Here is a 15,039-nt window from a genome sequence, read left to right as displayed (position 1 = left end):
TCACACTTTCCAGCAAGATGCTCAAAAGTATGTGCCTTTGTGTCACCGAGGCTGCATGATCCTCTCATTATAGGCAATACATTCTAATATTTGAGTAAAGTTGTGTTCTTGGCCACATTGTAAAGAGGATGTTTAGCTTTACACAAATTATTATGCCAATTTACTGGCAATAGGATGGATGAGAGAGAGGTAAGCCCAACACACACCGGGCGCGCAGCGACGCGGCACAGGCGCCCGGAAAATAGAACAGTGGCGTATCGGAGCGTCAGGCGAGGCGTGAACGCGCGTCGGACGCCGCCGGTGTGGGATAAGGTTCATTGAAGACAACGGAGGCGGCTGTTTTGACGCGCGGCGTTCGCAGACGGTGTGTGTTGGGCTTGAGACAGACATCGAGGTTTATAAATTGTAGATGAATGGCACTAAAAATGTTCTCACTTGAATTGTAACCGTATAAAATTTTTTCTGAAAAGCAAGTATTTCCCTAAATTATTTGTAGAAGAATAAAGTCCCTTTGCACACCTACAAAGACGGACAGGAGCGTCGGCCTAATGAACTTGAACAAAAGAAAAGGGGGAGACCTACACACTGCAAAAAAAGATATACTGATACAATGCTTCGGTCACCGTCATCAGGCATCACGCTGGTCTATTACTATTGACATTATGCAAGGCAAGGTAAACTGCATTCAAACAGTTTTTTTGAGGGGGGCTAGCCCCTCCTATATCCAGCTTTTGGTGTCTGTCCACAAACTTTGTCCTACACAAACATTAAATTCCCATTGACCCTCACTTCAAACCGGTGTGATTTTTCATTAATCATTTATTCAGTTCATGATGACAGTACATGTAGTTAATTTAATTGTAACAGGGTGAACACCTTTTTGGAGTTACTGAAAAAAGAAACAAACAGGACAACATAATGGTCCTAAAAAAAATTTAACTTTAATTTTACAATAATAAAGATAATGTAAATGATGCTCAGATTGTGCTTGAAACCTCACCCACATTTGGAGTCATACGTCAGTGACGGTCAGTCATTGACGACTTACTTCACAGGCTGAAGTCACCAGCCTGTGAGTTACTTCTTTTTTGATCAAAGTTTCTTTATTAATTTTTCAAGTCGCATACGAGTCAAAAATAGCGTACAAAAATTATTGAAAGTTTTTACCCCCCGAGTTACTTCTGAGATGCAAATGGGAGCCACACCATTCTCATCTGGAGATGGACATGACCCAATGTTTATTATGTTTTAATGCCGTGGCTCTGTAATGAGGCCAAACTATTTCCTTATTATTATAAAAGACGGGTCTGCCTCATTTCGGGGCAAATCTCACAAACCAAAGCCAAATTTGATTTCCGTTTTACTTTTCCTCATCTTACTGATGGCCTTCTGCAGGTCCGACTGTCGGATGGGACGGATAGAATCCTCCGAACCAGACTCATTCAGGGGTTGTACAAAGTCTTGGAGACACAGCAGTGCGGCCTCGCGACATATCTCTTTGAGGTCACTTCCTGAAAACCCCTCCGTTTCCTTGGAAACGTCACAGAGGTCCACGGACGAATCCACCCTTTCATTGTTCAAGATCACTTTCAGGATCTGTTCTCTCTGCTTCAGACTGGGGTGCTTTATGTGAAACCTAGAGGGCATTCTCCTCAGGATGGCTGCGTCTATATCTTGAGGACGATTAGTAGCTCCCATTATAATCACTTGATGGTTGTCGTCAGTATCCAGGCCGTCCCACAGACTCATGAACAGAGCTTTGATCATGGCTGTGCTCTCGTGATCCGAAACGGAGCGATTCCTCAAGAACGAATCGATCTCGTCTATGAAGATAATCGAGGGCTGTAGTTTGAAAGCCAACGTGAACACGGCAGTGGCCAGCTTCTCCGATTCACCGTACCACTTGTCCGCCAACGTGGACGGCTGCAGGTTGATGAAGCGAAACCCTGCCTCCTTGGCTGTCGCCTTGGCGATGAGCGTCTTACCACAGCCAGGTGGGCCGTACAGCAGCACGCCTTTAGGTGGTTTTAACAACTTGGAGCCTCCAAACAGGTGTTTCTTCTGAACAGGAAGGATGACCGTGCCTTTCAGCGCCGTTATGACCTCATCAAGACCAGCGATGTCGCGCCACGTCGTATGCACACCGAGGGGGTCCACCAGAAGAGCCGCTATGATCATCTCATAGTCTGACAGTTTGACTTTCCCGACCCCAATCTGACACATCAGCTTCTCTGCCCGTTTCTGAGCTTCCACTTTCTTCTTCCTGGTGGGATCGACGGTGTCTATCCATTTGAAGGCGAGATAGGTGAGGGCTCCACATGTGGTGAGCATGAGGAGATGGCCCGCGATGGCCTCCTGGCGTCCCAGATGTGCCATGTTGTCTCTGCTGAGAATCGCACCTCGAGTTATCTCCTACCACGCACACAACGACTCGTCACGTCCGTGTTGCGCTAGTAAAGTCAATAATAATACACACGATCGCTACACTAGTGTCCAGTAAGAGCGTGACCAGCGATGTCTGACCCCACGCTTCAGGAATAGTACCGCCTATTGTTAGTGCAGAGGACGGCACTGTGGAGGTTGAGGGGCTCCCTTTGTAAACGATTAAGACTTTTAGGATCCTCTTGTAAGCACCAAAGAATGCATACTATATCTTTGGCTCACACTGCACTTCTTCACACTGTGTGAATCTACTTTTATGCTGACCTGCTTACGTCATTACCATGAGGTATTCACTGACCTCATTTGGCGCTTTGGCATGGGGGGTCAGATCAACATGGAATGAATCCTGTACTGGCCATATAAGGAGCATGTCTTGAGCGTACAGGGTTTGATGAGGTCAGATCCACATTATGGAATGTCAGAACAGGTCAGCTCCATACAGTGGAGACCTAAAGCAAGAGTGTAGAAGTAGGTCTTCCTTCAGCTGTGCTTTGTCCCAGATGTCCCAGAGTCATCTGCATTGGATGGATGACCTTTATATGCCACCAAGGTCAGATAGACAGGACGGCTTGTCATTGGCACAACATTGTTATCAGTCACCATTACACATGTCATAACTCCTTTATGATCCACTGTATAAATGCACATCAATGAGAACGATGTCTACATCGACCTTGGTTTGATGGAACCGCTAGTCGACAGAGTCCCAACCACCATAATGGCCCATAATGTACACTATGAATTATATATACACACATCTCAATGCTTCCCACATTATCAGTTCACTACCGTATGCTCCATGGTCAGCTATGGGGACTCATCGAGAACAACCCACTGACTTTGAGGAAATGTCAGCTGAACACCGATCAGTCATAACATCCACCAAGACACATACATTTTTGAGCGGTGCTAACCCCTCCATCAAGTGACTTTGTGTGTGTGTTATTTCCAAAAGGTCTGCCCCCAATTCTCATTCATGTTGATGGCAAAATAAACTAGAAAGATGCAATCCTGTGGGATTGTGATTGCCCATCTCTATAGGAATATTGTTCAATTAGAAGAGTCGAGTGGGTATGTCACCATATACTGCCCAATCAGATGAGGGCAAAGGGTTCCGAATTGTGGCAAATCAGGGGGGAGAAAAGAGTTATTGCAGCCCAAACCCCGGCGATGACCTTGGGATACATCACTGAGGATACGTCCCAGGTGCATCCATGCAATGTTTTTTAGTTCTCTAAACGATTTAAGCTCTGGAGTGCAATAACAATAGTCTGCTTGCCCATAGGCAACCACACTAATTACTATGATGTCATGTGATAGATAGTGGGTGCAGCAGATCAACTCATCAAAGGCAAATCTCACTTCACACTGGGGTGTGATTTAACCCATTCTGACCTGAGATCAGATTCATACGAGGTTTCCACTGGACACACACTGGTCTGATTAACCCATTCTGACCTGAGATCAGATTCTAAAAATGTCAGTCGTTCTTCCATTATTCAAAAATAGCAGACCTACAAGCTCGTATCGCGCCACTCGGTGGCGCGATATGAGCTTGAAGATCTGCTATTTTTCAATAGCTAAAGCATAACATGATGCCAACACCAAAATGGGTGCCCGGTCAGAATGGGTCAAAGGCAAATCTCACTTCACACTGGGGTGTGATTTAATTTGCCATTTAGCTGAGCACCTGTGCAGTACCCAGTGAATTGTGGAACCCCAGAGCTATCCGCTCAGCACCCACTCACATGCAGCACTGATCAAACTCATATCCCTCATCTACACATCACCTGCTTTATACAGTACAGTAGCCCGACGTGGTAAAAGGACGTATGTAAGTAAGTACAGGAGGTAGAGCTGTCCAATATAGCGCCGCCCATGGCAGCTGTGGTATAACTGCAATCTGTAACTGTACTACCGAAACAAATTCCTAACATGTTTACATGTATGGCAAATAAAGGCTTCTGATTCTGATCAGGAGGTAGAGCTGTCGCCTGGGAGCCTGAAGATTCTGAACCCCGAACTGCTCCCGATGAGCACCTTGCATCATGGTTGCCTGTGTGTGAATGTGTACAGTTACACAATACTGTACAGAGTAACTGTGTTCCGCTGTTGTGGTGTCTGCACGTGAATGGGTCAATGGATGTGAAGTACATTCAGTCAGGCCTATAGGCCAATACCTATAGGCTGGGTGCTGGATCAAAATGTAATATAATAAGTTTAAGAACACCCATAGAGAGCAAGCCTGTCCCAATCTGTCCCTACCCACCCGCTCAAAGTCATGACTTTCAGTCCAAGCGTTCTTACTAATAACTCCTTAAGTGGGTTCCAATCAGTCCCTCTGGGGAATATTTAAATTTCACTCACTTTGTGTGTTTATACCATTACCATTACAGGGCTATTCCAATTATTATGTGTGACGACAGAAGGCTTGACAATCTCTCCAACGTGGTCTCACCTAGACACACGGAGGCTTGAATGTGTGCAGACGGGCATGTGGGAGTTCTGCAGCCGCCTGCTTTAAAAGCAGCTCAAATCCTTATTCATAATCATATTCTGGCTCCCCACCATGTCTCCTTCACATGACCTCTGCATCGGTAAAGAACCAGCCGTGAGTGAGGTACACGACAGCGCTTGCGCGAGCACACACACGCGCACGAGCACACACACGTATGTACTTCTGAGGACATCAATATTTTATACTGTATTTTATGAATACCATTTTTCTCCCTATTCCGAAAGACGGAAATATAGGCGAAGCTCACATCATGTGATGTGCTGCGAGCTTGTTGATCTGCTATTTCAAACTAAGTCTAATTCAAGCATAGCTTTAACCCTATAACCCCTAAAGCTAGAATCTAACCCCGAGATGCCTTATCCTGACCTATAACCCCAACCTGAATCTACCCCTAGATGCCTTAACCACAACCTGACCTTACAATGTCCATTTCTCAAATTCTACTATATACTTTTGAGGGCCAAATGTCCCCACAAGTAATGCAAGTACACAGACACAGTGTAGCATGCACACAACTGGACCATTGGAGCTAGCAAGTCTCTATTTTTTTTTGTTCAATCAAATCCAATTACTTGTTTGGCTGGTACAGCATGCAGTAGCGAGGAGGGGTTGGGAGTGAGAGACGGTGCAGGGGAGGAGGGGGGGTGTGAACAAGGCAGACCTGTAGGGGCACATGATGCAACGAGGAAAAGTGTCTGAAGGCACGGATGGGAGGGATGCAGATGCACAACATCGCTGTCAGGCAGAAACCTTGTATCTTCTGTTGGCTGCATTACTTAGTTATAGCAGGGCAGTGTATGTGCAAAAGTAGATCTAAAATAGCCGATCTACAAGCTCATAACACGTTGCATCTGATATTCTTGATACTTTTGAATGTTTTTAACCATTTTTGTCTGTATGCCCAAAATAGGAATTCATGCCAGGTCGAAGTGGTCTGTATTTATGTAACCAATGAAACGCTTTAACAAAAGCTTGTGACTATACCGTAAATAATGACTACACACACATTCTTTCATTCCCTGACAAGAAGTAATGTTAAAGTTTTCTGCCTGGCATCAATGAACAAAATTAATGGTGGAAGGATGGAGTGAGAGGGAAAGGGAATGAGGTATCAATAGACACATGGATGAAGTTGTGCTCAGAGAGATAGTGGTGGATTTGACCCATTTTGACCTAAGATCAGATTCTAAAAATGTCTTCTGCATCCTGACAGTTCTGAAAAAGCTATGTCAGTCGTTCTTCGATTTTTCAAAAATAGCAGACCTACAAGCTCGTATCGCGCCACTCGGTGGCGCGATATGAGCTTGTAGATCTGCTATTTTTCAATAGCTAAAGCATAACATGATGCTGACACCAAAACGGGTAAGACAACTAGACTCTAGAGCCATGTAGCCTATTCCTGCTGGCCAAAGACTATATAGTGACAAAGCCTTATCTCCTGTGCTGTATCCCCATCTACTTTGCTGCTAAGCTAATAAAGACATTCCCATACATCCAAATAGAAAAGTCCAATCTGATTGTATTAAACAGAGCTGTACGAAAAGCGTATCCTCTTTCTATCTGCAATTGTTTGTTTCATGAAAATCCACCATAGACCATCATGAGCTATGCTTCCTGTCAAGAAAGTCCTTGCAGGCCCTGTGTACCACCTGTTTTGAATTTGCACACAATGCAGGAGGCAGCACGAGGAGGTTTCTTTACTCAAAACGAGCGCTTCCAAACTCCAACAGAGCGTGTACTGTAGATCTGCTATTTAAGCCATTTTACAATAGGGGGGAGCAGCAAGCGACTACAGCTATTTGGGGGTCATTTCCTTAAAATTCCTTGGCATAGAAATGTTTGGGCACCCTACAAAAATAAATATGGTCCTTGTAAGGCACTTTGGATTAAAAGCGTACTGTACACCAAATGGCACATGTTCAATTATAAAGAGCACAATATATGAAAGGAGTGCGGAGTTGAATGCGGAGACATGTCGAGGCTGTGAGAGGATATGGGCAGGTTGTATAATAATAGAGCTCTGGTACAGTAGTTACAGTAATTGCATTGAAAGCAGAACCTGAAACCAGACAAAGACCTAACACCTGCTGTACGCCCAGAGAGGAATACCTGCCAAGGAAAGTGCAAATGTGATGCGATTCCAGCTGAATAAACAGAGCACGTTCCCTAGACCACTCTTCTGAGGCAAATTCAATTATTATACTGGGTTCAGTGTTGAGCTCTTTGCATCCTTCAGTTCAACTTTAAACAACATTTCAGAGATTGCAGACAGAGACAACATTTCATGTTTTCTGGGCTGGAGAAGTACCCACAGCGGAGTGTAGCCGCAATACCATTCATTGATTGCCCATTCATCCAATTTGCATCTGCGATCTGCTTGTATTAAACAACGTTAAACTCATGACATTTTAGCTGTAGGCCAAGCTTGAATTATCCTCTTTCGAACTGCAAAGCTTTTGTTTCATAAAAATCCCCCGTAGACATGTTATGAGCTACTTTGTCCAAAATATTCCTAGAATATTCCGAGCGACGATGTTTACTCTGTGTGCGCGACTAGCCGTCAAACAATTTGTGTGGGAGAGTGCTTGTTTTACCTGCGTGAGCACCAGGTGTGCACACGCAGGTAAATGCCCAAAGAAGACGCTGACGCAGGCGACGCCCCGTCACACACTGCGTTCTATTAAACTAGCCCTCTCGCACACAAATTGTTTGACGGTCATCGGAAAGATTAAGAAAACAAGGCGGCTCGGAATATGCTGTGCAATATTTTGGACAGAAAGTAAATCACAACATGTCTACGGTGGATTTTTATGAAACAAAAGCTCTGCAGATTGAAAGATGATAATTCAAGCTTGGCCTAGAGCTGCAATGTTGGCGAGTTTAACGTTGTTTAATACAAGCAGATTGCAGATGCAAATTAGATGAATGGGATGTCAATGTATTGCAACTCTAGATTCATCCCATTATAAGAAAATCTAGAGTTGCAAAATAAGGCTAGCGGAGTGGAGAGGTGGGTTTGATTAAGCTAAATTATATATTAACAGTGGGTGTGTTGCGAGCGGATTCAATCATGATCAAATGATGGCTTTTCATTACCTTTCGGAGCAGCTAGTGTGCTGAGCTGTTGCTGGTGATGTTCCACAGTGTCACTGAAAAGGTAATTTCTCCCATGATCAAATTCCTTGTGCCCGGAGGGACAGTACGTGGATTCAACAGCATTTCTCCATTACATGGGGCTGATGAAGTGTGCTTCATCATCCCCATCCATAATTGATGATGACTAAACTACACAGGTGACCCACAAAATGGCGGCATGCATCGAGGCACAGGAGGTCTCCTCAGGGTCCCATTTGGGCTAAGGTCCTGTTTGTGTGGACTGCACCAACTCCTTGTAAAGCTATACACTTCACTTGACTGCTTGGATGTTAAGTCATTTTCAGGATTTTTGACAAATTGGCACTGTTTGTTGGAGCTAACCACTAATGCGGCAGCCATCTTGGCCTGATCCAAGTAGGTGGGCGGTGGCGGTGACTGCCAAATTGCAGTGGTGAAGTGGTTTCCACAATGAATTGCATTAGGGATAATTTTGTGTCATATCCCCTGTTTTACCTTTTCCCCCATTCAGCGTAATTTTGTCTGGGCATGAACTCAACAACATGTTGAAAATGTTCCATGGAGATTGGAGACCCACACAGCTGCCTCCAATTCTTCCCATAAGTGGTGTTGAGCTGGCTGGTATTGCTTCCAGTTCCATCTCATGCCACAGAATGGACTGAGATGAGATTTGTGGACCATGGAGGCCTGGATTAAGCTTCATTCTAACGTTTGTGGAACCGTTCCCAAGCTTTGCAAACAATTATTTTATTCATTCATTCATTATCCTGTAAAAAAAAAAAAAAAAACAATTTTCAGAGGGAATCACTGCTGCCATGAAGGGATACACCTGTTTGGCAATGATAAAAATCCAGCAGCATTCAAGCAAACATTGCTCCACTTTTATTGAGGAGCCCGACATACAGTGCATTGAAAACGCATCACACGCAAACACATGCCTTGTCTAGTTCTGAAAGAAGGTATAGGGCCTATAGAGTGTTGCAGTCCCACCCCCTGCGAGGGCACCAGGAAATTATTCCCCATTCATTTTCCCCATAGACATTTCAAAAATTATTTATTTAAAGACCTTAAAAACCTCAGACAAAGCCAACTGGGCAGGTGACAATAAACACATTTGACAAATAGAAATAGCTTTCTTTCTTTACGTGACCGAAGCTGACTGGAGGGCGCAGTCATCACACAGTTGACAGTTTTTCACTAGAGTTTGAGAGGACGAGAGGTTGTTGTTGTTGTTTTTTTTATACAAAATGAGTTAATAGCACAGGAAAACTACATATAATAAAGCATGTCAAGTTTTGTCACATAAAACCCCCCCAAAAAGTGCTTCACAAGAACAATGTTGATGTAACTCAGAGATACACTCAAAACAGTTTTTCACGCATAGATTATCAAGCCAACTTTCACACTCATGAGTTTCACTTTCACGGGACAATAAGTATGAAAGTTTACACATTATTCTACATGTGTATATACACATTATTCTATGTTTCCCCATTCTGGTGTTTTTTTGTCACATTTCACACCTCCACCAGCTGCTGACTGAATCTGAGTGAGCTTATAAGAATTGTGTTTAATTAAAACAGAGCATCGCGTTGGCCCTCGATGGGTGTTGTTGACGCAATGTGATTTCTGCCCAGTGCTCTGAATGTCAAAGTGAAGAAATTAAATCGAGCGCGGGTAAACGGCGGGAGTAACTATGACTCTGCAGACAGCAGAGTGGTATAATTGAGAGAAATGGAATAAATAAAACATAACATAGAAATGTAGTCATAAAATGCAGTGAAAATGAATGCACCACTTTTAAGCCCTATATTATGCTTTATGCCAGGTCCTTGGTCCCTTTTTAATGGAAATAGCTCTACAAGCTCATCTGCTATTCTCACCTTCTCACATGTTTTCCCCAGAATAGGGACGCCAGGATTCATGTGGTTGAATGTAGGCTGTAGTGTTCCAGGCAGAACAGCAGAGACCGCCCCAAAAAAAAGATTTTGGCATGCAGCATGATGGAGCCACCATATGCCCTAGCCAGTGGCCACATCGTGCCCTAAATGCTCAGGGGGAGCCCGCCTTAACCTTGTCAACTCCGAGATCTGCCCCTGTGTCGCAGCCACTGCACGAGCTCTCTCCACTGGACCAAACAGCTGTCAGTGGCCTCCACACCAATGGTCAGGTAGACAGCGAAATCCAGATGATTTCTTGGAGAAATGTAGGCTATTGCTCATTCATTTGCATGAAAATGTAGTTAGGCTACTGGACAATGAATTAGCAAATTGTCATCTGGCCTTGAACAGAATAACCCACTTTATTAACAGATGAACATTATAATGTGGCTCCGACATTTTTATTGGACTGCTGGGCCCTATTTTCATCAGTGCGTTACCCCTTCTTTGCCTTTTTTTTTTTTTACTATTTTGAAAAACATAAAAGAATTGTTCAACTAGCCGATATACAGCCGATATACAGCCGATATACATCGATAGTATCGAAACGTTGTGTGTACTATTCAAAAATGTAAAATAAAATAAAAAGAAAGGGCAAACAATATGGGGTAAGGTATTGACAAAAATAGGGCCAAGAGTCTATCAGGCACATTTCTGTGTTTAAATAACTATGTAACCATACGTCAACTATCAATGAGTCGGCTGGCGACTGGAAGTGCAGCGGCAGCCCAAGCCGAATGCGGAAGGGTTGGATTGGATAGAGCCCATTGTGCTTGTATGCATGCTGGGCCAAACCATAGATAAAATCACACCTCTGTGAAGTGAGTGGTGCAACTCTGTGTGGGGGTCCCCGTAAGTTCCCACCAGACCCACAGGAACACGCCCAGGGGGGGCGGGCCGATTCCGGCGAGCCGCCCCACTTCCGAAACGGTTGAGAAATGACAGTTACCGTGTGGGGGTCCCTCTACTGTACTCTCTACTGTACTGTCACTGTACTGTACTGGCACACCCGAAATCATCATATATACAGTTAATATGTGCGTGTGTGTTTGTGTGTGTTATGTTGCGCACAGGTGGTGAAAAACACCATGCTATTTTCGTGCTAGCCTCAGACCAACCCAGCCAGGTACCCAGCCACCCACCCAGCCACGTACCCAGCCACCCAGACAGGTACCCAGCCACACACATAGCTCCGTAAGGGAGTGGTTGTACCACTTAAAAATATATAGACGCCTCATTGGCCGCTGCAGGTCAATGGAGCGATGTGTCTCCAGTGTGAGGAGGAAGTTAAGCTGAAGTGCGGAAGGCACACTGCGTCACTGCCACTCAAGTGACTACTGGCCAATCACAGCACGTCTTTTCCGGGGAACAAACGTTTACAGCCAAAGCAAATGCCGCTGAGAAAGAGGGAGTCGCGCCTCTGATTGGCCTATACTGAACGTCCCCTTCCGTTACGCACGCAGCTTCCGCTATGCTTCGCAAAGGAATCTGGGGAAAGCTTGCCTCCATGTTGCCTCCCCTCGAGATACAGACACCCCAGAGCCGAAGGAGGTCCTTTTTATGGGCCAAGCCAGAGGCACCATGGAGGATTTTGCACCCCGTCACATGAGCTCCCCATCTTTTGCCATCTTGATCCAAAATGGAGTCCAACTGGGCCTGCTCAGCATTTTAATACAACGCCACAAAACATGCAGAACACCTGTATGGAAGCATCTGCATTCATTATATTTCTCCACTCATTTATTCTCAGGCACTAGCTTTCTTTAATTTGTCACCCATCTGTAGATACATGCTGCATATAGACAAACCCTGCCCTATAGACAGCTTGGCTTTCTGCCAAGCCATGGAAACCAGCAGCCGTTCTTGACACATTCGATACAGAACACCTGGCACCTATTATTATACCCCACTTTTCCGCTTGCACATTACACTAAATATTTGGCATAAAAAGTAGATCAATTTTGGTGGATGTATTTTTAAAAAGAGCATAGACGCAACGCATGTCCAGTTTTTTAAGTGTAAAGGGTCTGAGTGGTTAAAGGTCTGAGGCGTATAGAGCTGCGACATGGCTCTCAAAGAGTTGGAAGTATAATGTGGAGATTAACTAAGTACTTTTCTGCTTCTGCTAACATGATTTCACATCTGACATAATGTGTGTGCACAGTCTGCAAAATGTGTTAATTTAAGTGTGTAAAATAGTGTAAAATAGTATCTCATCCATTTGGACCCTACAGGGTGCATTTTTTTTTACACTCCATACAGAGTACATATTACAGGCACATGCACTTAATCTCTATTTCAGTTTCAAGTGAAAGTAGAAATCCTGTCCTCAGGCTATAGATTAGAAGACATGCTATGGTAGGATCACCAAATGTATGTTCATCCTCTGAGGAGACTGTAGGTGCAAAGCATGTAACATCATAGATTTCTCAGAACGTGGAAGTGGAATACTGCTGGAGTTGGTGGTTTGTGAATTTGGTGTAAACAGGGCTAAAAAGAGAAATGGAACCCTCGGGCCGGGGGGGCGACAGACAGACTGGAGCGCAGCCGCTTGGCGTCCCGATACAACCCACCATTCGGGCGCCATCGCCGTTTTAAGGCAAAAAGCAACGGCTCCAGAAAATTGTGACTGGGGGGGACCATGGGTGGGCTGGCTATTTAGAGTGGGGGCTAAAGCCTGCCCCCCTAGAGCCCCCCTGCCGGCCAGCTGCCTGTGTCCGCTCTGAGGAGTGCTGTGCTCGACCACTGTGGACCACTCACTACAGTTCAAAGTTCAAACGTACAGGTATCAATACAAAAACTGGAAAAGCACTAAGACTTGTATACATCAGGGTCCTCCATTCCAATTCATCAGAACATTTAAAGACGTACAAATATACACTTATATGAAAAAAAGGAAATAATCATAAAGAAAGTGTTAAATCTTAAATATAACAATAATAGTTTTTTACAAGGGCATGTTGATTTACAATTAGTATTACACTGGCAACTCTAGGACACAAACTGTTACTACGCAAAAATGCAATGATCGCCATGAGAAACATGTTGTAGGGCAGACTCAGAGATTAGCTAAACGTTTCAGCTTGAGTCTCAAAAGGTAAATGTGATGTTTCCACCCGAGACACAAATATAAACAAATATCTTATGAATTAACCACATAGCCGATCTCACAACAGGTCTCTATGTATTGCGTTGTGAGCTTGTAGATCTGCTATAATCTATTTATTTTATCCTTAGGGAAAGGAGGAGGGGGGGGGGCGTGTATGTGGGCTAAACAGAAACCGCGCAGCCACGGTCCACGTCCAGCTATACAACTGTTAGCCTCAGTACCCAGGCTTTTTTTTTCTTTTCTTTCGCGTTCGGCTCATAGACTGTAAAAAATATGGACAAAGCGTTCCCCGGGTCTAACATGAACCTAAAATGAAGCCTGTCAGTCCTTGAATTGTAAGTCGCCATCTTTCTAGATCCGTTTGGGCCCAGCTGGCCCATTGGCTGGCCCAGACAACGAGGCGGGACTTCCCCCCTTCTTCTTAGTTGGTTTTTATTTTGACTCGAGTGGGTGGGGAATCCCGATCATAGACTGTAACGGTAGCCACGCCCCTCAGAACATGCGCGACTTTATGGTCATTTTTTTAATAAATGGGACCATAGTTTTCCAAAAAGAATATTATGACATTAGAAATGAGACTTTAAACTAGTGACTGGAAGCAGAAAGTATTCATGACCATGTTTATTAAGGTAATGCAGTCTAGGTGAAGTTGGGCCCAAATACATGGACTTCTATGGGGCTATGGGTTTTTCTGGGCCCAATGACAGCGCCACAACAGGCCATTATATGAACTTTCAGGAAATCCCGATTTCCTTGTGGCTTCACAAAATATCTGTCTGACTGCCCCCCCTGGTTCGGCTACACAACTGTAGCCTGCAGTACACATTGCGCTAGGAATAATTAGGATATCTGGCTTGGTTCAAAATTTCCAATACACTTGCCTTCAAATACACAAGGCAGCCTTGTTTGTAGTACACAAACAAAGTTGTGGCTGTGTGGAGCTATTGGTATTCTTCACACATTGTTTGTGAAGCCTTCAGAAGCCTTCCGTGCCTTTCAGCTTTTCTACCAATTCCACAAAGTACCCATTTTGCTGTACGTTATATTGGACCATTTTTGCTCACATTATCCTGCAGGTGTGTAGTGTATACAGGAGTGGGATGGACAAAACACCTCTCCTATTCTGATAAATCAATGAATGCTCATTATGTTGATGCTATTCAAAACTAAAACACTACTATGTACAACAACAGTAAAACAGGAACCAGTATGCCTATGAGACAGAGCAGGAATGGGGGCTGAGGAAACTCGTGAAGTGCAGTCAGTGTACTTCACGCATCTAGATAAGTTGTGTCAGTATTACAATCCACACTGACAGGCAGTCAGTCTACTCCATTACACAAATCAATCACTGACTAAATATTACGCTCATCAATGCACAAAACTCAGATGAACATGATGCCGTGGAAAACATTTTGTCACAGGCCCAGGCAAGTTCATGAACTGCTCACATGCATTATGAAGTTCTGTTGTTCAAAATAAGGGGACGTCTTTAGATATAGTTTAACACAGCCACTGTAATACAGAAGAGGCTGTGTCAATCCTGTTCAATACAATCACATTATTGTCTTCCTATTTAGAATAAAGCACATTCACCTTTCTGCCCTCACCAAGTCATAATTGCCAGGGGCCAAAACAACATTTCCATACACACCATTTTCTCCTGACTTGTGCTTAATAAAATGTGCCCCATTGTACGACAGTAGGCCGGCTATCACATGCCGAAAATAGCAAATGTTCACAATGTGTCGCGGAGCTTGTAGATCGTCTATTTTTGTACTGTACAACAAAGGATTAGACTTTGGTCTTCCAAGTCACGGAGGAAACGCGTTGACATTGTTGTCTCCACCAGGCCGAAGGCATGGGGGGAGAGTATGTTTTGCACTCCGTCCGTCCGTCCGTGTGTCCGTGAGCAG

General features: G+C 44.3%; 1 protein-coding gene across 1 annotated transcript; it reads right to left on the bottom strand.

Annotated features, from left to right (window-relative positions):
* Window positions 1-1,329: 1,329 nt before the first annotated feature.
* On the bottom strand, window positions 1,330-2,376 carry LOC310871311 (outer mitochondrial transmembrane helix translocase-like; the record flags this gene model as incomplete). The annotated part of the gene is made up of 1 exon (XM_083782797.1): window positions 1,330-2,376. The coding sequence occupies one exon, from the start codon at window positions 2,374-2,376 to the stop codon at window positions 1,330-1,332; it is 1,047 nt and encodes a 348-aa protein (XP_083638923.1).
* Window positions 2,377-15,039: the final 12,663 nt, after the last annotated feature.

Source organism: Protomyctophum parallelum (genome assembly GCF_964188405.1).
Source record: "Protomyctophum parallelum genome assembly, chromosome: 14".
NCBI classification, from domain to species: Eukaryota; Metazoa; Chordata; class Actinopteri; order Myctophiformes; family Myctophidae; genus Protomyctophum; species Protomyctophum parallelum.
This window is presented reverse-complemented; position numbering and strand designations above follow the sequence as displayed.